The sequence below is a fragment of the Mustela erminea genome, chromosome 14 (genome assembly GCF_009829155.1).
Source record: "Mustela erminea isolate mMusErm1 chromosome 14, mMusErm1.Pri, whole genome shotgun sequence".
NCBI classification, from domain to species: domain Eukaryota; kingdom Metazoa; phylum Chordata; class Mammalia; order Carnivora; family Mustelidae; genus Mustela; species Mustela erminea.
Genome location: NC_045627.1, coordinates 28191885 through 28218671, shown reverse-complemented (window position 1 = coordinate 28218671; position 26787 = coordinate 28191885). Strand labels below are relative to the sequence as shown.

The following is a 26787-nucleotide window of genomic DNA, read 5'->3' as shown; positions in this document are numbered from 1 at the left end:
TTGTACCTTTATTGATTCAAGGAGGATTGCTGAGAGGTCTGGGTAAACTCCCTTTCCTATTCTGGTGGAATGATCTTGCTAGTCACATTTGTTTCAAAAGAGTCAGGGAGGTTAATCCCAGAGACCTCCCATTTGGCATTCAGGCTGACATGGAGGCTTGCTTCTATCTACAACTAATCTTGCTCTCAGGAGAAAAAGTGAAGAGTATGGAAAGTTCCTCGGTCATTTAGCTTCAGGGAAAGCCAAAGAGGAATGAGAATGAGAGGTGGTATTGGGAGGGAATTTATTGCCACAATTTTACCTTCTCCTATTAAGCAAGCCTTCTTTATGTCAGTGCTTCCTGCTCTCATTGACCAGGAGTTAAATAAGATTGCTTAAACTATTTCTTCTAATAAATTACTTGTGCTTCACCCAATTTCACATGCATTCAACTTTTTCTGATGATTATGTGAGATGTAAGAATATCCTACAGGGAGCATGGACTGCTAAGCAGAGAAAATGGTATGTTGAGTGAAAAAGAGCCCCTTTCTACTGGATGATATCCCAGAACCTTCTATAGCAGGATCACTGTCCCCCGTGATATTTGTATCATGATCAAAGAACCAACCATTTTGAAGACTCAAATTTTATCTGTCTCAGGGTTTGGTGCCATTGGTGGGACGTTGATCTGGCTTTTCTGCCCTTAAGAGTGTGCATTGCTTTGGCCTCAGTTTTGGAGGGTGGGGGTAGACCAGTTTAAAATGTTGCTTCCTACTAAACATGCAGTTACGGGCTTGGAAGAAATAGTTGCGCATGCTAATCACTCCCAAATCTGGATATATTGCAGGGTGTTTTGACAGTTTTCCCCACATAACATCTGTACTTAAGAAGCCTCACTGCTATTGGTAAAGTATTGACTTGATTTCTCTGCTCACATCAGGGCACTGCATGGTACTGCCCTGCTCTCCCCAGATCCCCTGCCAGGCGCTCCCCTACAGACCTCTCCATCTTCCATGAGTATGAGCTTACAGAGCCATTCATCTCCCAATGGTTATGTTCACCAATCACTGACAACTCCCTCTGCATCTCATACACACCGGGCTGCTTCCCTACTAAAACTTTCCAAAGCCACGTGTGACACATTCCCTCTCTCTGCCATGCTCCCAGCTGTTTTGTGCTGTTTTGATTTGTTTGCATAGCGCTGTCAGACTATATGCATGAAAGGTGTGTTGTTGACATGAATGGTTTTGAAAACGTTTCTGTAAAGAACCTACCTAGGTTCCAGGGGGAGAAGGAAGCTTGAAGTCCCAAAGGGGGAGGTCAGGGACTCCTACTTGAATCTTGGCCAGAAGGGGACCTGGGCGCACTGGAAAAGGAAAAGAAGCCCATTAAAATGAGATCATGATCTCTACCAAGATGGATATAGGGGTCTCTACTAAAAAAAAAAAAAGAAATGGCAGGCAGTACTGATGTGTAAAGAGGTAGGGTCCTACCATAGAACAAGACTTCAAAGGTTATGTTAACAAGGGGATACTTCCAAGTGAAACTCAAATAAATAGAACTGTTGGTTTACTCTTGGTCACCAAGTATGCGTCAGCAAGAGACAAGACCAGAACTGGCCACGGGAGAAGGGCATTTGGCTGTCCCACTCACAGCTATCTGGAGGACGAGCTGGAACTAAAGAACCTTCACAGTGGCCTATCAGATTCGCCTACGGTTAGGGTCTTACATAAAGGATAATTTAGGTATTTTTTTTCTTCACTTCACTTTAACCAGATAAGACAACACAAGGCCTACAGCAGCTCCTGGGCCGGACAGTGGTGGCAAGGTGGATAGGACCAGGAAAGGCGAAATGAACCAAGAAGATAAGAGCACTTCTGTGATAGAAAGGAACTTGGGAAATCCATTCTGAGCAATGCAGTGTTATAGTGATGGTCTACCCATTTCAGCCACTTCTTCAGAGGATGAGTTTGGTATTTTACATTGGAAAAGCAGTTTACCTTTTGGTTACTTCTCTGACCTTTTCCCACCATGTTTGCTATATTTCATTGTAGACATTATCAAGATAGACCCGGGGAACTTGTATGGCCTTTGCTGTTTCAAGTCTAGCTTGAGCTGAGATATGTGAGTAAGATGAACTGTTTTCAGACTTTTTTTCTTGCATCTATCGACAGAGATTGGTCCCAACTTTGTACAGACTCCTTTGCCAATTTTTTACATGCTCTCTCTGGCCCATGGTCTCCTTGAAAGATAACTGAAAAAAAAAACACGCTGTCCTGTTTGTTTAATATCTGAAGAAAAACTGATACAACAGAGGTTGGCTTTATCAGCTCAAGCATTTTTGGATGACTCAGGCCCTCTACCCTTCCCCACCTCCCACCCTTCTCTGAAGAGTCACAATTGTTTCAACACACAGATTTCCTTTGGATTCTTTTTTACTTAACTAATCAAAACATTACTCCATGGGCATTACTCGATGTGCTAGTACCGTAGTGAGACTTTTATATTAGTATCTTCCCCTTAAGGAAAAGAAATTACATTTTTCTCCCCCAAAATAAACATTCCATAGGTAAGCAACTGAGACCCTGCCCTCTTAAATCCTTTGTAATCCAGGCTTTCTTTTAAAAAGCCACTTAGCTGGGTCCAAAAAAAAAAAAAAAGAAAAAGAAATCTAAACATCTTCCTACCCCTTCTCGATATTCGAGTTCTGGAGTTTAGAGTTCTGTCTACTCTGTGCTTTGCTTCTGCATTTTCCAATTCTTGTGCTTTCTATTCCAAATAGCTGTAGGACGCCATTTAAATCCTATCAGATTCTTTTTACAGCTGAAATAGGAACCCTGAGGTCATTTCTGGGCTAACCCTGCTGCATAGTATGTGAGAATGTCCTCATCACACCTCCCCCTCCCAATTATTTTTAAACTCAGCCCTTCCAAGTAAAAAAATATAACAGAGCCACAGAAGTGGAAATGCTAGAACCTGCCTTTTTCTTTTTATCTTTCATAGGCATGGCATTTTAAAACATGAGCTTGTGTCAGACACTGAACAGTCTCCACACAGGAATGAATGTTTTGATTAAAAGTTATTTAATATCTCTAGGTCCTTGGAATCCTGCCTAAAGCTGGAGATATTCTTAGCTGCAGGTCTCGTGCCTTCCTTGACTAGATAGAAAAGCGGCTCAAAATCTAGAGGGAATACGAGGCATTCTCAAAATAGTTACTTGATTGTATAGGTGTTTATATCACAGAGGATCCTGCTGTGTGAAGAGTTCGGGGTTCGAAAAGAATATTGGGCTAAGGAGGAATGTGTCAAAACAGCATCTTCCCGTCACTCCATCCATCGCCACGTCCATTGATTCCCAGCCTCTCCGTTAAAATCAGGGTCAGGGTACTGCATTGTTCCGGCAGGCCTGAAGAATGGGATTCTCCATAATTAATTGGTACATAACGTTTCCTTCACTTGCATTTGTATTGAGATCAACAAGGGTTAAACCCAAAGACACTGAAGCAAGTTGGTAGGTAAAACGGGATCTTATTTTTTTTTTAACTGTTTTCAGTGTACAACAATGGCGATGCAGTCTTCTAGCCCCTAAATGTGCATTAATAAAAGGAAAAAAGAAAAACTTTATTCCAAGGACACAAATAGAATTTCGATCCAGTAAGTTATTCTAGCTTCAGAGGTAGTATGGCTCTCGGTACAACCTCTTCTCTTTAACTATCATCCTTTTGAGGCAAAATATTTACGGAACATCGAATTATTTTTCCAGCTTTCCAACAGCATTTCATGCATTGAGATATTGATGTGACACAGTTAGAGGTTGGGCCCTCCGGACCTGTATTGTGTGATGGCATTAAGCGACTATCATCAAGAGATTCCATTTTTTCCAGCCCCCAAGGTCCTGTCTGTACTTGTTTACAGGTCAGCTGAATAGTAACCAGTATGTGTTCAGTGGCTTGAGTGTTATCACGGTAACCTTGGCAACCGAGCCAGCTCTGATTTCAAAACCTCACATGCTGTATCATAAAATTAGATAACAGAATTGACATTTAGCTACATGTCTGTCATATAAATTAAGCTTTGAGACTATTTCCTTTATAGCCATGTGCTTCAATATGGAAATGGGCACCAATTAGAACAATATTATGCATATACATACTCTTCCACATTTAGGTGCTGGATACATTTCCTCAATTCCTTCTCTATAATATTGAACCTCACAGAATGCCATGTTAATCTCACTGTGCCAAAATTCGTGGTGGCTTTGTTTTATGATCGGGATGAAGCTTAGAGAGGAGCTGCATCAGATATCCTATATAAATAGGATTATGAATAATAGAAAACTCAGCTCCTAAAAAATGTAAAATTCAAAGCATTCTTGGCTTTCCCTGGTACCGCTATTTATGCTGATTAGAAGTAAGGCTGTGCACAGAATATTCCACTAACTAAATCAGAATCTCAAAGACAAAACATGCTTCCCTTTCATTTATATATTTATGCATATTTTTACACATAATAATTTATTTTCCAGTGTCTACGAGTCTCTGATAATATCTATTTCAAGGACATTCTAAACATGCAGATTAACACATACATCCACTTTGAGTCCGAGGTCCTCTTTTATAATTTGTAAATATTTTAATCTCGGGATTTTCCCCTCTGTTTGCTGGGGTCTGATGCAGTTTTTCTGGGATATAAATTTAAAGATTCAACTTGTGAATTACATTTAATGTAAGCACCCTGCAGTTTTCTGCATTGCAAATGATTATTTTTAGAAATTTTATGGTTGCCTGGATATATTTGTTTGTCTTCATTGATATGTAGGGGAGAAATCTCATTAATGATTTAAAAAGAAGGTGTTTTGATTCATCGACTTGATTCTTCTCATTACATAAACAATAAAGGCAATAAATTAACATCTAATAAAATTGTAAGAGCTTATTTCTGAATTTAGCTGCAAGATAGTCTTGAATCCTTGGGCATAATTTTTCCTATTCTTTCTAGTCTTCTGCCTCAGTGTTTTCAAAGTCACCATTCAGCATATTTTAACCTAGAATGATTGGTTTGTAATTCTTATTAAAATACCTTTTAGCAGCTGTCAAACACCATAATTGAACAACTGTTTTGTAAAACGGTTCTTTGGCTTCGAGAGTGGTAAGTTATTATATAAAAATAGAAGATCCCTCTGTCAAAATTGACTACAAAGTACTTTTTTCCTCTCCCCACTTACCTGCTGTGTGTCATATACAACATTTGAGGAATCTGCTTCCGACATTCTCGTGTTAGTCATCCACCTAACTCTTACCGGCTTTCTGTTAAATATGACCTTCTTGTCATATCCCTAGTAAGGAGTCAAAATCCCTGCAAATTCAGGACATTTTCTTTTCAGAAACAGATAAGTGGTTGTGCTCTCTACATGTGTGCTTAAGTGGGAAGAAGGGCAGAAATCCTTCTGTGTATTTGCTGACCCTGGACTGCAAAGACCTGTTAGGTTCTCAGTAACGTTTAAACTGTTTGCTTTATCTCATTGGGTTGACTCATCATGGCCTTTATGTTTAAACGGGTAAAAGGTAGTTTTTATTGTTTTATTTTATCTCGCAACTATTTCTTGTGATGAACAGAAATAGTTCCGCATGTTGTGGCTCCAGGACTGGATCGAGTTTGGGTAATCATCTGTACTGTAAAATAACATCATCAGAAAATTCGCGATACACGGGCGTTCCGCAGTGCGATATGACAATAAACTCAGGCTGTGTTGGTACTGGAATGTGGGGGCTTCTCAGGCTGTTTGCATGACTCCGAGATGTATTTTATATCGTGGTTTGGTTTGGTTTGGTTTTATTGTGAGATGATACGGCCTTAGATGGATTGGTGGGGGGCGTGGTGGAGAAGGGAGGAACCATAATGACAAAAGACAAAGAAAAGTGAGAAGGCAATACAGCTTCTTTTGTGATTTCCTTTTAGGTCTGATGTTGTGGTCCTCTGTTTTTCGATCGCTAATCCCAATTCCCTAAATCATGTGAAAACCATGTGGTATCAAGAAATCAAGCACTTTTGCCCTCGCACACCTGTTGTCCTAGTTGGCTGCCAGTTAGATCTCCGCTATGCTGATCTTGAAGCTGTTAATCGAGCCAGACGCCCTTTAGCAAGGTAAGCCAAGGGACTCCGTGTTTCGCTGTGCTGGTCAAATTAAAATTTAGAGGTAACAGATGTCTCTGCAGCCTAGAATTGCATTGGTGGTGGGACCCCATCAATCAGCTGTGTTAGCTCATTAATCCTGACCCTTCTTGGGCTCACCATCCCCTCGTAGGTAAGGAACCCGTTTTTGTAAAATGGTGGACCAATGTTGGAAGTGAATTCTCCAACCAGTGACATAGGGTGAATAAAAGTGCCTTGAAATTTGTAAAACATTAAACAAAACATGGGCCACTCATAATAATGTCATTCTTGATATTATGATTATTATAGTAAAGTTAATGAATGTCCAGAATGATGAGCCACAGTTTCTGGTCCCGGAAATATCGGGTTCTTGCAAATACACACACCCAAGTGTTTTCAGTCTTCTCTTTTTCCTCAGTCCAACCTCTGAGAATATTTCATTCCCAAAACGGCAGTGTCTAGTTTTTAAAAGTTCTATGGACCTGTAGTTGCAAAACAGCAACACTGTGTTTTTAAAAGTTCTATGGACCTATAGTTGCAAAACAACAACACTGTGTTTTAAATGTCTCTAGCGGTTATGTTTTTTAAAGTGCCACAAGTTTAAAAATCTGCCTGAAGGAGGATTTGTTTGACTCTGTATAAAATGTGGAATACCAGTTTTAGGGGGAAATAAGAGTTTTTTAAAACCCATGCTTCCTCCATAGTCCCTTCATAAAAAATAATTTTATATAAATATATATCTTATGTTTTATAACATTTGTTGCTGAAGAGCCCAAAAATGTTGATATTAATACCTTCCTTTGTTGTTTGCCTAATAGGCTAATTAGAAAAATTTTGTATGGACAGCTTTTTATACTTCACAGCAAAAGCAAATGGCATGCTTTCTTTGGACAATTTCTGACGTTCTTGGTGCATTTTGGATAAATTTTCGGAAAACCTTTCATGTTGGGTTTTCACAGTTCTTCTATTAAATGCATGGAATAGGCATGCATGTTAGAAGCCACGTTGGGGGGGGGGGTTGGAGAAGCCACGTTGGGGGGGAGGGGGTTTGCGGGGGACTCACAGTGAAAGAGAGTGCCTCTGGCATCCAGAACTTTCCGTGGGAAAGAATTGGCCAAGATAATCAGTCCTCACAACCACAGACTGGAGGAGACCAGAGGACTAGAGGAGAGTTATGGGCACTAGAGGATGCAGAGGGAACAGTCCCTTCTTTAGGGCAGCGCTGAGATTTCATGATGGAGGTGACATTTGAACCTGAGCCTTGAAGAGTGTCACCAGTTAGTAATTTTCAGGTCAGCCCTAGGAGCCAGGAGCCCAAAATGCTCAGAGGAGCCAATGTTGAAGTTAATCCCTGCTTCTGCCTTTACAACACCCTATCATTTTTCCTTGTGTTCCATCCAGGTCTTCAAATCCAAAGTCTAACTATATTTCTATACTATATTTCTCCTAAGACCAGCGCCTGTCACGCACATGACCTTCGGCTTTGAAAGCCAAATATGTACCTGGGAAGATCCATTCCTAACAGTATGTCTCAGAATCAAGAGTGTGTTTATGAAGAAAATCATATCTTGCCCACTTTCCAGAATCTGTCTTTTACCGTGTTATGCCATAGTCCCGGCACTACTCACTTGCACTACTTCCACAAGTTTGGCCTCCCTGGGTTTGATTAGATTATAATGGGCCTTGTGTGCCAGCCTAAAGGCATAGCCTGTGGTGCATGGGCTTTGTGGAACCAGAGGAAATCTTGAAAAAGAATTACAGCTGCAAGTCATACTTGTGTTATGTAAGGATTTTTCCTGCCGCAGTGAGCGCTCTGGCCTGAAAGGTGGAGAATCTGAAGACAGACAGGGAAGAGGCTAATGTACTAGTCCAAGCGAACGAGGATGAGGGTGTGACCGCAGATGAGGAAGAGAAGAGAAGCAGTTAGACATGAAAGGAGGCTCACAGATGTGACGGGAGGGACTTACTGGGCTCTTGGATGGGGACCATTTAACCAGTCTAGAACTACGGGGTTCTAGACTCTACTGGCTTGGCAGAGGTCTGTCGACAACTTGCAAATGTGACCCAAGGCAAAACCTGAAAACTCCCTGCCTCTGTTTCTTCAGAAGGTGGATGAAAATTGCCCCCGTAGGGTTATTGTGAGGCTCAAATGAGAAAAAGCATATGGATTCCTTGTAAGGTTGTAACGCGAAATGTAAACGTAAGGTGCCGGTGACCAAGACAAAGGTGGTGAGTGTGGTGATTGTGGTAACACCTAACTGTGGGCCAGGTGCCATGCTGAACATATTATCTCATTTTAACTTCTCAGGAGTCCTTTCAAATCTAAGTATTTACGTTATTATTCCTGTTTCACCAGTGGGAAAACCAAAGCTTAAAGAGTTGAAGTACCTTGCCCAGGATCATATAGCTAGTAAATATGGCTCAGACTTCAGTTCCCGTTGTTACTACTGAAAGCATTTTTTTTTTTTTTTTCCTGCAGACTTAAATCCTTTAGGTTTGGAAGACTTGAGGTTGATAGATTTTCCAGGGCCTTATTGAAAGCCTGCAGGGGGTGGGGCGTGCCTGGGTGGATCAGTTGGTTAAGCCCCTGCCTTCAGCTCAGGTCATGATTGCAGGGTTCTGGGATACAACCCCGTGTCCAGCTCCCTGCTCAGGGGGGAGTCTGCTTCTCCCTGTCCCTCTGCTCTTCCCACATCACTCATACTCTTTCTCTCAAATAAATAAATAAAAATCTTTAAAAAAAAAAAAAAAAAAGACTTGCACAGGACTTTTTTTTAATATACATTTTTTAAAGATTTTATTTATTTATTTGACAGAGAAAGAGAGACAGCAAGAGAGGGAACTCAAGCAGGGAGAGTTGGGAGAGAGAGAAGTAGGTTTCCCGCTGAGCAGGAAGCCCGATGTAGGGCTCGATCCCAGGACCTATGGTCATGACCTGAACTGAAGGCAGACGCTTAAGGACGGAGCCACCCACGAGCCCTACCTGCATAGGACTTTAAAGGTTCAGTTCTACTAGGTGCTTTGGTAGGCCTTCATTACCATTTTTTTCCTAAAATGAGGCCGACTGTAACTTTTTAAATCCTCCATTCTAGGCCCATAAAGAGAGGGGATATTCTGCCCCCTGAGAAAGGCCGGGAGGTTGCGAAGGAACTCGGCATACCGTACTACGAGACAAGTGTCTTTGACCAGTTTGGCATCAAGGATGTATTTGACAACGCAATCCGAGCAGCGCTGATTTCTCGCAGACACCTGCAGTTCTGGAAATCCCACCTAAAGAAAGTTCAGAAACCTTTACTTCAGGCACCATTCCTACCTCCAAAAGCCCCTCCGCCGGTCATCAAAGTTCCAGAATGTCCCACCACAGGGACGAGCGAAGCTGCCTGTTTACTGGACAATCCTCTGTGTGCCGACGTCCTGTTCGTCCTTCAGGACCAGGAGCACATCTTTGCACATCGAATTTACCTCGCTACCTCCTCTTCCAAATTTTATGATCTTTTTTTAATGGAATGTGAAGAAGCCCCAAATGGGAGTGAAGGAGTTGGTGAGAAGGAGAAGCAGAGCAGGGACGTCCAGGGGCGGGCTTGGAGCCTTGACCCTGACGAAGAGAGGGAGGAAGGCTCGCCCAGGACCCCACAGACCAATCAGTGGAAGTCCTCAAGCCAGAACCTGTCCCAGCAGGAAAGTCCGGGGCTGGAAGGTGAGAGCTCGGTTGCAGAGACGCAGACTTTGTCAGGCTGGAGCAAGGGGTTCGTCGGCATGCACAGGGAGATGCAAGTCAATCCCGTTTCAAAGCGGGTGGGCCCCATCACCGTGGTCAGGATGGACTCCTCCGTCCAGCCAGGCCCTTTCCGGACCCTGCTCCAGTTTCTCTACACGGGACAACTGGATGAAAAGGAGAAGGACTTGGTGGGCCTGGCTCAGATTGCGGAGGTCCTCGAGATGTTTGATTTGAGGATGATGGTGGAAAACATCATGAACAAGGAAGCCTTCATGAACCAGGAGATTACGAAAGCATTTCATGTCCGGAAGGCCAATCGGATAAAAGAGTGTCTCGGCAAAGGGACATTCTCAGGTAAGTGGGTCCAGCAGTAAAGTCATCAGTCCCCTTGGTTGTGTTTTATTAAACATTAGCCATACATGAGTAGGGCAGAGAATAACCATCACTAACATGTATAAATGCTAATTTTTTTTTCATGTACCCTTCTAGCTTGCATGTATCCATCTATTTCGTTCTTATCAGACTTAAAGGCTAAAGATTATTCCATTTTGTAGATGGGGAAACCGAGGGACAAAGAGTTTAGGTAACTTGCTCCAGGTTATACGGATAGTAAATGATAGAGGCAGGATTTGCACGCAGGCTTTCCTCGGAAGTGTCCTGGTATCACAGTGCTTCTCGAAGGTAGGTCACCTTGCCCCTGCACCTGAGCCTGAACCAGATCCAGTCAGCTTGATGCCCGCGATTCCCTTTCGGGGTCCTTTCCCTGACCGAGTCTACTCTCCACTGACCCTTTTGGCCCTGAAATCCTTGAGATGATATTGGCAACTCTCTGTGTTCCCATCAGGAGTGTCTCATTTGCCCACCTCCTCTCCTTTTCTTTCTCACACTCCTTTACCCTGCTCTTCCACATTTTCCTCACCCCTTCTTTGTCCTTGATATCCAGGCAGTCGGCTGCCCACAGCATCCTCACACAATTGCTTGCACGGACTTATACTAAATTCTGAAATTGCCCTGTGTGTGTGTGTGTGTGTGTATTTCATTGTAAAAATGTGACTTGCTGACTTTTACTTATGTGGACACTTCTGTTTTGTCCTTATCATTCATAATGCCTGTCCTGATAATTACACGTTTAGTACTGTACATGTAGTCATTGATTATTGAGTCTATTCATTAATTTTAAAGCTTATAAATAATATTTACCTGAACATGGACCATCCTGAAATAGAATCCATCTTGAAAGCTAATGAAAAGCAATGCTGCAAACCTGCAGTAAATTAAACAGTGTACCTTAAGTGGAATGAATTGAATCACCCTCCCCTTAATGCAGAGGCACAGTGATCAAATAAAAGGGGGAACATCATGTCGATTGTCTTGAAAGAAAAGAAAGAAAGAAAGAAAAGAAAGAAAGAAAAGAAAAGAAAGAAAGAATAAAGAAAACTATAAATATGATTTAGAGATAGTTGGAAAATTTTGACTATGAACTAAATAATGGATGAAATTAGGGAATCATTGCTAATTGTCTTAGGCATGGTAATGATGTGATTATCTAGAAAAACGTTCTTATTTTTAGAAAACTTGTGATCGAGTAGTTTGCGGTGTCGTGCTATCTGTTGAAAAAGTGTACACCTCTACACACACATTCGCTATCCATACACACAGCGAAATTAAACATGGCAAAATGTTAACAACGTAGTGTTTCTTCCGCTGGTCTTTTATTTTGGAAATTGTTCCTAGTAGGGAGGAAAAAACATCCCTCTCCTTCATGTTACTGTATGGTTCAGAGAATTTGCGTTGGGAGCTTATGCGTAATCTTAAATGTTTACCCCCAGTCCTTGGATGACATAGAAGGAATAGGGTGTTCCAAAGGCGGAGGGGTTGAGACAAAATCACTAAGTAAAGCTAAGGAAGAGGGAGTTTGAGATGTGGGTTGACGAATATGGGGAGAACTATCCGCAAAGCTGGCTCACGGTTACGTTTCCTCAATCCCTGGGCAGATGTGACATTCAGGCTGGACGATGGAGCCATCAGTGCCCACAAACCGTTGCTGATCTGTAGCTGCAGGTGGATGGCGGCCATGTTCGGGGGCTCATTTGTGGAAAGCGCCAACAGTGAGGTATGTGCCTTCTGAAAAGTCCGCGTGCTATCTTGATGCAAGTGGGTGTGTTTCCTTAACCGGACGACTTCCGTTCTGTAACTGCTTCCCTGAACCAGTTCCTTAGGCCGTGTCTGAGCATCAGGTCACCCTCTTCTTAACTTTGCAGTTAGGAAAAGCTGTTGTCTGGCTCACTGCTTTCATTTGTAAACCATGATCCATCGGCTCTCCTTTTTAACAAATGTCAAATCTTGCTTTTTAACAAAAGCAACATACTGTCAAAATCACATACAACAGGGGCAGAGTCCATCTTCCAGAAGTTTAAGGCGTGAAAAGCTTCCTCAGTCACCCGCATCCTGGGCTCAGCTAGCCCCTGACCAGACGGCAGGCTGGTCAGAAGCCACCTCGCTGGGCCTCAGTCTTCTCCTCTGCCCCACAAGGGACACGGGGGACGGCCTGCTGGAGCAGCAACACTTCTCAAGGTGGAGCCCCAACCTGCCTTCTCCAAGGGTTTGTTAACTGGAAGGAAACCGTAATGGAGCCAATGGTCACTCCTCTGAACATGCCTCCCTTAGGTCTGGCGGAAGCCACTGAGTCACCTCCCGGGCCCTGGCCCTATCTCCAGAAAAAGGCTCTTCTTAGAGCCGACCAAGCAGCGTCTTGAAGACCTTCCATGTTCTTCTTTTTACTAACTCAGTCGGAAAAGAAAGAAAAATTCCACTCAAGCACTTCTAACTTTAGTCTACAAGAGCAAGCATTTTTGTTGAGTTTTGAAAGTATTTTTTAACCATCTTTTTTTAAAAAACATGGGGACACCCCATCAAGTTTATTGTCCTAAGGGGCTTGTTTTGCATATCTCAGCATCTCTCCACACTTTTAAAAGAAATAAGGAAAACAATAGCTAACTTTTCGAAAGGGCACTCACCCCAGAAATCTGAGCACCCCTATTGTGACCCAGGAGACTGCATTTGCATCTCCGAGTAGGGAAGCAGAATCCCAAACCCGGATGGCTGGGGCCGAGGAGGTCACTAGGCCACCTCCTGCTTCCAGAACAAACTGCAGCTGCTCCTAAACCAAGCCCCAGCAAAAGGCTGTCTGCTGTGTGGGGGAAAAGTGTCAGAATTATCCAGATCACCTCTCTTGGTGTCTACCAGCCTTTCTGAATCAGGAGGTCCTCAGCTGTAACTAAGAAAGTCTTTTCCCAGCCATCAGAGGGGTTTCAGAGCCTCATCCCCAAGATGGCAGCAGCATCATGGGGGCTGCCCGATGAAGGATGTGGGGTTCAAATCCTGAGTCCTCCATTTACAAGCTGTGTGGCTTTGGGCAAACGACCCCCTTTCTGAGCTCCGATCTCCCTGTCTGGAAAGCATGAGGATAACCCACACTGTGGAAGCGAGGTGCAAAAGTCGGTCCTTGCAAGTCGCCCTGGGACCATTCAGTAAATGTGGCTGCTGTTAGTATTATTGGGATGTTGGTAGGGTTAATGCTCTTTCACTCTTACTTCCAAGAAAATCTGGGGAAGCTGCCGATTTCACCTGCTGCCGTCGTCTCTGGAGATAAAAGGCCTAGGGAGGCTTGCTTGCCTTGCTTTTCCAGCTCACTGAAATATGTGCCCATTGTACGGCAGAGCACCCGCTATTAACAGACCAGAGTAGTTGATCAAGGTCAGGAACCCAGGCACAAAGGGACACTGTCAGAGCTGACCTCACAAATGCTAATCCCCTTTATCCCTTCCCAGAATGGACCGTAATCGTCTCCAGATTAAAATGTGCAGGAGAGGTGACCAACACAGAAACTTGGCAGTGAATGTGAACGCACACGTATATGGTGAACAGCCTCTCCCGGCAGGGTCCCCTGTGGAGCATGACCTCCTAGAAAGACTAGGCCGTTAGCCCGGTGGCTGAGACTAATAGGTATGGATAGCTGGTTCTACCCAACTTAGAAGACAGAGACCATGGACCCAAGCAACGAAGGTCTCTGCCAGATCCCTGTAGCCAGTGTGTTGAGAATGTCATAAACTGTTGACACGTGTGCCGCTGCCTGCCCCTTCCCTTGATTTCCCCTGTAGACTGTAATGGTTCTGTCGTTAGGAACTCTATTCCCACCTTGACCTTGAGCACGCAGCGACCTCTCCAAACCTGTGTGCTCCCCTGTGAAATGCAGGATAACAAGAGAAGCGTCTTCAAAGGCAGATAAGTCAGGAGAATACATGTATAAACATAGAATTCGGTGCTTGAAACATCAAGAAATATTGGTGACTATTGTCCTGGAGGATTCTTGCTCAGTTCTTTCCATGAGGGATTAAAAATCTTTGTCCCCTGAAAGCCCTAACTTAAAAAGCCCCCAGATCCCTTCCTAAACTAGCAAAGTGTGGTTAGAGGGATCATGGGGAGGGAGGAATTTCAGTAAAGATTTCACGACTAATATGGCCTTGTATTGGCACTTGGGATCTGTCCTTTTCTAGGGCACCCATTAACTCTTTATTGCCCTGTGAAAAGCTGACTTTCCCTTCACAGTTCAGTATTTTTTTTTTCATTAATAGAATTCTCATGCATATCCAGAAAGGAATAAAATATACATTGATGTTACTTTAACATTTTTTGTCACTTAATATTTAAGAAGACATTGTATTTCACTTATATTTTTCTCATTACTTTTAATGTAGCAGTAAGCATAATTCTCTCCCCAGAGGTACTCAGCAAGTGATTCATTAAAAATGCATGCCTGGCTTGTAGTAAGCAATGCTCTGGGTTTGGAATACTTTCTCATTCTCTATGAGACCGCCTCTAATTATAAGCCTAATAGTCTGAGCTGATCTTCACAATTAAAATTTTAAACCAACGGAACTAGAATATGGGAAGTTGTTTAGGATAGCATTATATTCTCTTTGCTGACTTTTTTTTAAGGTACACCCAGCAGGTAGCATGCAAAATTCTTAATTCCATCTCTTATGTAGCTTTGTGTTATTTTTAAAAGTTCTATGAAATGATCTCTCCATTGTTATACATAAACATTAAAATCACAGAAACAGTCTTTTTTTAAAAAATGAGAGAAAAAGGTGCAGGTTCTGAACATGGTTTTAGTTTATTCTTATTCGCTCTGAGGATCCCAAGCATTATTTGCCCAACAAAGCCATCACTTCAGAAAAACTGTTAGCATCGTGTTATGCAAGAAGGAAAGAGCAGGTCATGGATGACTACAAACGTCAGAACACGCTGATGACATTGGGAAGTATCGGGGCGAGGCTGCTTACAGGAATCTGTCATCTCCTGCTGCCAGGAATAATTTCTTCTCACTTAGGATGTTCATTTTGTCGTGACTTAGAACACACTCTTACCAAAGAACGCTAAGGTAGTCCAGGTATCTTCAAAATCCAGAGTCTCAATGAAGATGTAGGTGTCACCGCTTCCAAATCCCCCCTCCCCCAGATGACATATGAGGAGACTGAGGATCAGAGAGGGCGACTGACTGGCCAGAGGTCACAACCATCCTAGTGACAAACCCCAGGGCCTACCCCAGGCTCTTCCCTTGCCTTCCAAGCCACTATTTTCCAAAACAGCAGACATCCCCATAGCGGAGAGCGGGTGTTCACAGAAAGCTCTGAAACTGTTTATATTTATGATCACTAATACTTTATAGCACTTAGGACTTTGTAAAATGTATATAGTTTTCGCTATCAAAATGGTCCAGATTTTAAAGTTTCACAACTTCAACTGTCTAGAAAACTGTACTAATCCAGATCTGAGCTGTATAAGATAAACGCATGTGTCGACGTATATGTACGTAAGCATATGCACAAGTGTGACTGGTAACTGATGTTAGAGTCACTGGAACAGCAATTAATTACAATACAATGGCTTCTTTGTTTTCAAGTAGCCTCACTAACAGTTACTTCTTGCCAGGTTGTATCTATTGTCAAGACTGTGCTAGAAACTTGAAATGATGACACTTGTCAGATCTTTGATGGTTATAACCCCTGCAGCTTATGTACCAGATCATAACTGTTCTCTTTGACTATGAAAGGGAGTGGATATGCAATTTTCTTACTAATTCTGGGAGGTTTAGGGTGGGGTAGGGGGGCCTTCCCTTTGATACATTAAGAGAAAGCTCGGTCTGCCAGGATGTTCCCTCTGAGGTGGCTGGTGACTATGCAGGAGGATAATGTAGGTCATCATAGCTTAAATGAATCTGGAACCACAGCCCAAGAAAGCATTGGCCATAAGCCCCATGTAGATTGTGGAGGTAATATATATGTAAAGAGAAAGATTAGATATATAATGTAGATATAATCATGTGTAAAAGAGATATACTCATATATCTTCATATGGTATATAGAGGTTTATTAAGTACCAGCAATAGGCAGCTAGTAACTGTTCATCCGTTTGAACATAGAAGTCTAGTTCTTAAGAACTGTTAGTGAGATATGGTACTTTATTATACCATGACCCAAACCTTTGCTTCCTTGCCATGAAGGGTTTCTTGTATGACACAGCAGTCCTGATCAGAGACCTTAGAATTACACTCCCTAGGTTCACCTCCCAGTCACTTACCAGCTTCGTGACCTTCGTTACCCTCCATGAACCTCAATTTCCTTCCCTGTAAGATGGCAAAAATAATAGTTTTTTCTCCTAGGGAGAAAATCAGGATCCGAGTAGATACTGTGTGTGGGAAGCTTGGCACAGTACCTCGTGTGTAGGAGGCCTTCCATTAAGGTTAATTTTTATCATCATCGTGATGCCAGGAGTCAGTGGCAATGGGGCTGTTCTGTACTATACCAGGACACGTCTGTGGGGTTCCTTTGAGTCCTCGCTGCTAAGATCCCTCACCCCGGCACTCTAGCACACTCTAGAGGGTACCTGTATTGGCGAGAACTACAGGTGCTCAGGAGGTCTCGAGTTAGGTGACTCCTACAAAGGAGAGTTTACCAGTCCCAACCAACCCTTCCCCGCATGTGCCAGGCAAGGAGTTCTACAGATTCTCTGAATCTACTGATAACCCGATAATGTTCCAGTCATTTTGAATCCATGCAGTTGTGCCATAGGAGAAATAATGAAGTGTGTATACTGTGTTTGCACATACTGATAGAACGTTGGACTCAAGCCAGTCACTGTGGCAACTAGGGCTGCTCAGCCCGTGTTTTGACATCTTGGAGAGCTGGGCTCTCTCGTGTGTCAGCAACAGTATGGTCGGCAGCTCCCCCTCACCTGTCATGTTACTAGGAGATTTCTTTCCCCACAATAGGGTATTAGAAGGTACTTGGCAAGGAGAGCCCATAATGTCATCATACATTTACAGCCCATTTGTCTGATTTATGAGTCCAAATAGCCATTTAAAAATTCCAAATCAGGCTTTGTCGGGCAGCCCCACTCCTTTGTCATCTACAAATCAAACTGTTATGTTTAAAGCAGTAAATAGCGAAGGACTTCGACGCGCAGCCTCAAAGCAGGTGTCCCAGACTTGCCGATACCAGATTGTAAGGTTGGGATATTTATAAGCAGTAGAGCCTGGAAATGCCCCCACTGCTTTCTTCAGCAGAGCTGAGCTTCTCAAATAACATTACAGGTGTATCTCCCGAACATAAACAAGATGTCAATGCAAGCGGTCTTGGATTATCTTTATACCAAGCAGTTGTCACCTAATTTGGACCTGGACCCACTGGAATTAATTGCCTTGGCTAACAGATTCTGCCTGCCACACTTGGTTGCACTTGCAGGTAAGTGTGAGGACTCGGGGCCATGCAGGGTCTGACTGTCAAATTTATCAAAATCACATTTAGGCAAAAATAACATTTCCGGGAAATAAAAATTTAATTTTTATCACCCAATATAGGATTGTCCTGTGCAGGGTGATATAAATTGATCAAATGTTATCAGACAGCCCAGTTCAATTCCACAAATGTTTCTTAAGCACCTCTTTGTGGTAGACCCTGTAGGGGGGACACAGTTATCAAGAGGAGTGATGCGTGGTCCCTGCCCTGGAGACCCACGCTCTGTGCGCTCTGCCTCATTTGTGGGCCGTGGGATTGGAAATAAAACTACTGTGTCCATGTTATTCCTCTGCTGGGTGCTCAGACACAGTCTTTCAGAAGAGCAGAAGGAGACTGTCGTGGAGAACGTAGGCTGCCGAACCAGACTGCCCGGGTTCGGATCCCGACTCCGCCGTTTACCGGCTGGATGGCTTCACGCTTCACCACTCTGTGTCTGCTCTCGCTCTCTCGCATGGGGATCATGTTATTCTCCCATAGAGTTGTTACAAAGATTAAGGAGTTAAGATATATATAAAGTTCTCGGAACAGTGTCTGGCACCTAGTAAGCATTATGTAAGTGGGGTTTTTTTTCTTTTTTTAAGCTATTTTAGAAAATGTTCTGACATTGTCAAGAGCATTTTGGGAGAAAGAAGAAAGGGGGGACTTGGCTTCCCTTCCCAGAAATCCTATGCATCCTTTCTGGATTTGTTCAGTTGTGAGGCTGAAGCAGGTCTGCAAAGGATACGTGTGTATTCTTCACGTACCTGTTTCTTAAATGTCAGCCTTCAGCTTCCTTCACGAGAGGGCTCAGTTAGCAGGCTTGGTGTTTGTCACTACATTAGCTGACTCCTTCTAGCCATGAAAGCAGAAATAGTGGCAGTTTTGGTCACTGGCCTACCTGTCCCCACCCACAGCAAAGTGCCTGAGCGTATTAGCTTCCCAATAAACACCTGTCGAATCACAAAGTGAATGAAAATGAATGTTTGAACAAACCGACTGGTCATTCCACACTTGACTTGCCGGTACTGTCCTTAGAAAGGAATGTATTTCTCCGGACTCCAGGTTTCTGCTACGCTCGGCCGGCTGGAGACCCAAGTCCTCTCCCTGCCTCACTTCTTCCCCCACTGGTTAGAAAGACAGAAAGAGCTCGTCGAGGCACTACTGTTCAAGTAGAGGTTCTGATCCGTTTGACTCTCCAGTGTTTAAGGGTTATCCTTTGAGGATGAAATTGATTTTTTTAAATTATTTATTTATTTGAGAGAGAGAGAGAGAGAGAGAGAATGAAACAGAGCATGAGAGGGGAGAGGTCAGAGGGAGAAGCAGACTCTCCGCCGAGCAGGGAGCCCAATGTGGGACTCGATCCCAGGACTCCGGGATCATGACCTGAGCTGAAGGCACTTGCTTAACCAACTAAGCCACCCAGGCGCCCCTGATTTTTTTTTTTTTTTTTCTTAATGACCAAAAACAATTTGGAACCAAATGTGTTGAGCAGGTCTTGTGATTAATCTTGAGCTCGTGCCGTTTTTGCTTAACCATGAAGTAAAGGTGAGGAAAACGCAGGACTGACCTCTGTGAAAGGAACTGGATGAAGGAGAGGTTCTGGGGTGAACTGCAGACTTCCATGGCTGTTTCCTTTTGTTATTAAAAGCCATTACTACTGCTGTGGTTACATACACAGCTGCCTAAGATGATCCCTGTCATCGTTTAAAATGTTGGGCAAGTATCAAGTATTCAGAACATGGTTTTCAAAACATCAGTTTCTAGGGTAAAAATGCATTGCAAGCCAACGTGTTAGCTGACTTTCAAGAAATGTTGCTGTTACCTAGAATCAAAAAGCCTGATGCCTTCTTCGGAAAATGTAGTTCCCAGTAGTTCTTTGTCAATCCAGCAGACGAAAGCTGCGCCCAAGAAACGGTTCCCATCTAGATATTATATTGACCCAAGCACGTAGAACAGAAGGTAAGCAGGGTCAGGACAGTTTACTGGATGAGAAGAACAGACAGAATGCTAGAAATGAAAAGAGTGCCTCGACCTCAAGGAGCTAGGAACGTGGGCCTAGGCTGTACCCACATGCGTCAGTCCCAGAGGCAGGAGACCTCTCTGTCTCAGAACCACAGTTTAAATTCAGCTTAGAAGTCCTGGGCACAGCTCCCAGGCAGAAGTGGCTCTCCCAGCAAGATTTTTGTTACTTCCTGTCGAAAGTTCCCCGCTCGCCCTCCCCACCCCCCACCCCAGTCTTTAGAATCTAACAGGCTGAACAATATGTCACCCATCTGCAGCTGTTGAGAAAGACATCTGCGTTCACATTTTGTTAATTCCCCATATGGATTCATTCCTGTCACTCAGTCCTTCCACTCTTAGAGACTGTTGAGAATTGGAGTGATACGAGTGGGAAAACCATCAAATGGGAAGATGCTGGAGAGTCTAGAGGATTCTAAGAAGGCACTGGATGGACTGTCTAAAGCAACACTAGCCAACAGAACTTTCTGCAATGATGGAGATGTTCTGTGTCTGCGTTGCGCAGTACAGGTGTGGCTGTTGAGCACTTCAGTGTGACTAGTATGGCTGAGGGTGTGACTTTTTAGTTTTATTCAGTTTTAATGTGAGTTTCAGTCTGCTCATCTGGCCGGTAGTCACCATACTAGACAATGAAGGTCTGCAGGAGTCTGGCTATTCCAGAAGTGCCAACAAGTGTCCCAGAGTCATCGGCGCAGTGGCCCGAGACCAGAACTACCCATGCCGAAAGGCCCCCGGCACAATGGGCCCTGAGTTCCGTTCAGATGTGACTGCCCAGAGCCGTGTCACATGTTCTTCTCCTCTTCGGTGGTCCCGGACGAGACTGTCTAGGTGAGGTGTCTGGCTTGCAAGGGTATGGTTCAACTTTCTCCTGTTCCCTCTCTTCCCCAGAGCAGTATGCTGTCCAGGAGCTGACCAAGGCCGCGATGAGTGGCGTGGGCATTGACGGGGAAGTGCTCTCGTATTTGGAATTGGCCCAGGTTTGTAACAATTTGCCTTTCACCTTTTAAGTGTGTTCAACCAGTTCATTTAATGCTGATGAAACATTCTGTGGTTGCATCTGTCTAAATAAAGATGTCACCACTGAGTCACAGAGGGCCCTGTGTACACTGAGAAGATCTGAGAGTTTCACGTTTCATGCACCATTCCCCCTGCTGGGCCTCGTTTGAGAAAACAACACGGACCCTACCTCACGCCAGCCCCATTGTCCCCCGAGGCACCAGCTTCACATGTGGGAGAACAACTTGGGGCATGATAGGGGAAGGTTCTCTCTCTCCTTGTTTGAATTCTTGGACACATATTGACCAAGATCAGATGGTTTCTAGAACTCCGTGAAGCCCTGTAATGCCCCACCTCTCACTGCAGTTCTCCTGGGGTTTTCCAAAATCAGTATTTGTCAGTATCAATATGGTGATTCCATAATCCCCGTAAACACTTGCACTCTTCCAGAGGGGCCCCAAGATCCGACTTCAGCTTTGTCACAAATAACCTACTCAAAGTACGAAGCTAAACTCTGCCTCAGTTTCCTTATCTATAAGGAGTGAGGATGATAATTCACATCCTATCAGCCTTACAGATTATCTTGAGAATCAAGTGGGAGACAATGTTCAAGAAAAGCGGGGAAGAGTAGAACCCCTCACTCGTGCAGGGTGCTTCGTTCCTGGCATAGACTTACTGACAATGAGTTTACACGCTGAAGGAACGAAGAAAACATTCTTCAGTCCTCTTTTCAGCCCACTGGGTTTGGTTTTTTTTTTTTTCTTTGCTCCCTCTCTGTTAGGGCCTTGGTTTACTAAGCCTTAGGTCAGGTGATTTGAATGGATCTTTGTCAATCAAGGGAGGGGAGGTGGCTTCAGAGAGAGGAGAGAGGCACGTAGCAGGCCAAGTTGTTATTCCATCTGTGGCCCCAGGAACAGTTCAGACTGAAACGGGGAAAAGGCAGAATCGGACTTAACAGCAACCCGCTGGTTCGGACTTACACAACAAGTTTTGGTTGTTTTCTCCCTCTTGTGTCCGGCACCGCCCGAGACAAAAGGACAGGTGGCTATAAATGGCAGATTCTCTGCCCTCAAGGCAATCATAGACAGGAAGAGAAATAGAAAGAAGCCCACGTTATTAAAATCCAACAGGAAAAACAGCCTTAGAGAGGTGACAGTCTCGAAACAGGTCCCGGGCACAGTTTATGACTTGTGCTGTCTCCCGTGAGTACTGCTCCTGCAGGAAAATGAAATGACCCAGCATTGCATCTAGGGCCGATGGACTGGAGATTGTGATTTGCAGGTGTGTGTTTGCTCTGGGTCCCCCACCCTGACAAGCCTCGGCAGGAAGAGTTCAGGATGGAGCCTCTGCGAGTCCCTCACCTGCTAGCATGCCGGGTTTATTTAACCATCAGCGTGCGGACAGGTGGAACCCAATCTGTCGCATTTTCCAGTGTCCATGGTATAAATACGCCCGCCTGGCCGATTTGAACAACATGAAATTGCCGGCCTCGGGGTAGGGAAGAAATGGGCACCATTGACGCTCTTGGGCAGGTCCAAGCCACCTTCAGGACACCAGTGCCCGAGTCTTACTTTCAGAAAGAAATCTGATCTCAAGAGTCCTAAGCTGGAAGCACCAGCAAAAATGATCCGTAATGTTGGGGTTGCAACTCTCAGAGTTTCTTGAATTATTTTCTGAGGACTGCTTTTATATGGGCCTTTGTTCACAGCTGAGATGTGGGCCTCCGAGGAAGCACCCTGTAAGGTTTCAAGGTTTCGCTTGATGAAAGAAACCCCAAGACCCACAAACGGAATGGATAGCTGAGGACACAGACAGAGCGTGGGGTGGGGTGGGGGAGACTTGCCAAATCTAGGGAGGACTGGGGAGGTGACTGCGGCATTTTGAGCACCAAGTCTGTTTTGGTCACAACTCCCTCAGCTGCTCCCTCCCCCCGAGCATCTGCTCAGAAAGGAGACCGACGTGGTGAGTCGGGTCCCTGCCCCCCTGCCCACACCACCCGCTCTTCTTATGTAACCAAAGGACAGGTACAGGACAGTCACACATTCCTCAGTCTCCTCTTTCGGGTCTTTGGCCCCAGCAAGGCAAGCTCTGACCTGCCACACAGAGCGCTCCACATGGCTTCCTTAACCAGAGTCCATGTGGGTGCCCTGGGGCCGGCTGGCACCTTCCAGAGGCCAGTCATGTATCACTCTCAGGCCAGCGGTGGGGGAGGCTGGGAGGCGAGGGGTTCTTTCAGCTCTTGATCTGATACGGTGATTATTTTTGGTGCACCTGTCACAGGAGTGAGGAAGGGGGGTGCCAAGTGCTATATTGGGCTGGCATTGGCGCCATAGCCAAAGTCATTAACACTGTAGTCAAAACAAGAGGTTTGCTGAATCAGTTGCCCGTGCCCTTTATCTCTGTCACCCCTGGGGGGGCTGATGATTTCTCTGCAGGCCCATTTTAGAAAGTAGAGTTTGACCCCCTTTTTGGTCACTTCCCTGTAGTTCCACAACGCCCACCAGTTGGCCGCCTGGTGTCTGCACCACATCTGCACAAACTACAACAGTGTGTGTTCCAAGTTCCGCAAGGAGATCAAATCAAAATCTGCAGGTGAGACCGCGGGTGCCTACTGGTCTGGGTCTCATTGCCTCTGACTGAAAGGTTGACCACCTACCTCCCCATGCCCCTGAGCAGGTGTCCAGGCAGCAGGCAGCTCCAGTGAAGTCCTTGTGATTGGCTGGCCGTCCCTTGCCTGTGACATGACACCGGAATTGTGGGGTGGGGATTCTCTTTGACAAACTTCATGCTTGGGAGGTTTGGGTGGAGTGGGATCCAGGGTTCCCTGCCCCAGAGCATGTGGAAGTGGTGGGCTCTCCCTTGTCTAGGGAGCCCTGGAGAGGAGCAGGCTTCCGCTTAGAAACCAAGTGGTCCTGGGTTCAGGTTCTCAGTGCCCAGCTACTTCGGGCAAATGATTCTAACTCTCGAAATCTGAGTGTCACAATCTGCAAATGGTCCTGTCCCTGACCCCTAACCCCCACACACTGGCTTCTTGGGGGGGGATGTACATGGGCGCATAAATGAGAAGCCTGGGGCACAGAACCTAGAACATAGAAGCCCTCAACCAACAGCAGGCCTCACCATCTGCATCCTTTCCTTCTTCCCCAGACAACCAGGAATACTTTGAGCGGCACCGCTGGCCGCCGGTGTGGTATCTGAAGGAAGAAGACCACTACCAGCGTGTGAAAAGGGAACGTGAGAAGGAAGATATTGCACTAAATAAACATCACTCGAGAAGAAAGTGGTGCTTCTGGAATTCGTCTCCAGCGGTCGCCTGAGGAGCAAGAGAGACAAAAATCAGTAATCTGACACACCACTTTTAAAGGCACTACTGTAAAGTTAGTCGTATTATTAGCGATAAGTCGTAGTTCAGGTTTCAGGCACTGATCTCCCTCCACTGTTGTGCATTTATAACTTTGTTGGGATCAAAGCACGAGCTCCCCACCAATGAGCCTGGACAAAAAAGGGAAGTTGATGCTCACTGCATTCCTTAAACTCATATGTATATTTTTTTGTTAGAAGGCTTAATAAACTTTAGTCCGTTATTCCGTTTCTTTTTATACAAAGGAAAAAAAAAATTCAGCTTTCATGTTTCAGAGTCCAAATTGGAAAATATTTTTATATGATCTCTTGTATTTTGTTGAAATGAAAATACTATGTATTACTTTATTTTACGGGCCACAAATTAACCATGAAGTTCGCCCTGTGATCCTCTTTGCCCACATGACCACCAGGCATTATTGCATAATTAGAGGGTTATCCTCTCGTTGCAAAGTACAGGGCTGGAATGAAATTCCCCCGAGCGCAAGTTAGAGAGCGTTTAATCTTTGTTCTGCCGACTAACACCGGTGTAATTACCAAGTCAACTCCAAGAATGTGTATTTTACAGTATTTGCCGTGTAAGTGCTAGTAATTATATGGTTCTCTGTGCCATGTAAAATATAGTAATACGGAGTCTTCTGTTGTTTCAAATGTCCAGATTCAAACGGATAATCTTTATAATCATGAGAAGGGCTCATTCAATCCCAGCATTAGCCAGGGCAAACCCAAGAGCGAACCCAAGAGCGAACCTAAGAGCGTTGGTGTCTGGGTAGCTGCGGGAGGGTTTGCGTCTCTCCGTGTTCCTGGATCTTGCCGTGCTTCTGCGTGCAAATTCTTCAAAGACTTGAACTGAGATGGGCAAGGGGAGGGATCCCCAGCCTTCGGCCCGTCATCTGCAGGCCCGTCACATCTCACTCCGGAAACAGGCTTCCTCAGGTCCCTCACCTGCAGCCAACTTCACTTTGTAAGACACGCGTTTTTAACTCTTCCCAGGGAAAAATCCAGGCCACTGTAGCAGTAGGCTGAGGCAGACCACCCACTCCCGCTGAAGGTCAGCGGGGCCTGTGAAGGCACAAAGCTGGAGGCCGGGTCGTCTGCGGTCCCTGCATTCTCCAGCGCGGACAGGAATCTTATTCCAAGAGTCTAGGAAATGGTGCTATTGTGAGTGAGTCCTGACCCTTTGTCGTTCGGAGTTTTCAGTGTTAAAATAGAAAGTACCGAGCAGGGGAGCTTGGGAGAGGCAGTCAGTCATTGCTTCTCTGTACATTAAAAGGTTACAGCACTCACGCGGAACATTTTAAGGCCACAGCGCCGCGCCTGCCGTGGGATGTGGCATGCGGGGACGGGGCCGATTTTGTGGGGAGGTCAACGTACTGATGCTAAAGGCTGTTGATTTTTTTTTTTCCCTAGCTTTCAGAAGTTGGAAAAGAGATAGTTGAGTCCAAACCCCAATGTCGACAACGATATGCATTTGAAAATCTATCCAGATGACAGATGGGCGTTTATTACTGGCAGTGGCTACACACCAGACCCAAGAGTCTGGAGAGGCCCAGGAATGCCTCACCCTCTCACGACAAAGGAGAGGGCAGTGGAGTAGAAGTGGATGGTTGTAAATGCTACTTTAAGTTTTGATCAGTAGGATTGTAAATCGTTAGCAGAAGGAGAAAGGAGACAGAATGAGAGGATAAATGTCAAGACTTGGGAAGAATTGACATATATCCCTTCACAAAATGGTAGAAGTTGATTTTTTAGTGAGTGGTCAGAGTTGAATTTATACAACCAAAGTTCCCATGTGATTGTAATCTTGCCAAAACAGAATGGACACATAAATGAACCTGGGGTATAAGCAATAATATCCACCTAGTGTTTGTTATCAGCTACTGTAACCAAGTGGCTGGTTCATTTGGTTGATGCTGATTATGGCCTTTAACCATGGTGGTTTGTGTCGTGTTTTTTTATTTCCCAAAAAGCCAATAAAATTGTTTAGCTATAAAATGCCTCCTCTTTTTTTTTTTTTTTTTTAAGGACTACCAAGATACCATGTGCGTGACTTAAATAGCTTTTTCTAAAAACTGTCAAAACCATAAATGTGATGGGTCATGGGGGCTATGTATGCTTCCATAACAAGGCAGCATCAGTGACTTCATCTCTGTTTTCAGTACTGCCAGTAGAGTTTCCAGCGCCACCATATACATGAGGGATCTGGCTTCTTGCTCTTGGATAATAGAGTTATGCCACTAGCTATGGTAGAACATTGGAAGAAACAGAAATGATGTCCATAGCCGAAAAGACTTATTATAATCTTGATTTTGGACAGTTCTGCCAGCAATGATGTGAAAGGTTGAATCGTGGGCTCATGAAGTTGATCTTTTTTTTCGAAGCAGATCTAAGAAAGGTTTTGGGGAAATCAATTTTTGGACTTCTAGGTCGCATAATGTTTACCCAAACTCAGGGGGAAGAAGGGTCTCCAAGCAGACCTCACAGGGGCACTCTTCTGAGTGGCATATTCCCAAAACTCCATGGAAGGGGGTCGACATTTATACAAAATAACAGCAGAGAAAAGACTGTGAGATTTCCAACGCCTTCCCACATCTTTTGGAGGTTTGGTGGTCCAGATCATGGCACCATTTACATAACACATACCGGTGGAGTCTTACCTATAGAAAACACTGGTCTAAATTTCTCCCAGAGCAATGCCTGCCAAATCATCAAAAGTTTCAACAA

At 44.5% G+C, this 26787-nt stretch overlaps 1 protein-coding gene across 15 annotated transcripts in view; it reads left to right on the top strand.

Annotated features, from left to right (window-relative positions):
- RHOBTB1 (Rho related BTB domain containing 1) overlaps window positions 1-26058 on the top strand; it is a 121207-nt gene extending 95149 nt beyond the window's left edge. For 14 of the 15 annotated variants that reach the window (XM_032312419.1, XM_032312426.1, XM_032312417.1 and 11 more), the window contains 7 exons: window positions 5938-6123; window positions 9225-10204; window positions 11845-11963; window positions 17505-17655; window positions 20596-20684; window positions 23190-23295; window positions 23851-26058. In XM_032312419.1, the coding sequence (XP_032168310.1) occupies window positions 5938-6123; window positions 9225-10204; window positions 11845-11963; window positions 17505-17655; window positions 20596-20684; window positions 23190-23295; window positions 23851-24020 (1801 nt within the window). In that variant the 3' untranslated portion in view covers window positions 24021-26058. Of the gene's footprint in view, window positions 1-826; window positions 885-5937; window positions 6124-9224; window positions 10205-11844; window positions 11964-17504; window positions 17656-20595; window positions 20685-23189; window positions 23296-23850 lie in introns of all 15 variants that reach the window. The other variant, XM_032312428.1, reaches the window with a different exon arrangement.
- Window positions 26059-26787: the final 729 nt, after the last annotated feature.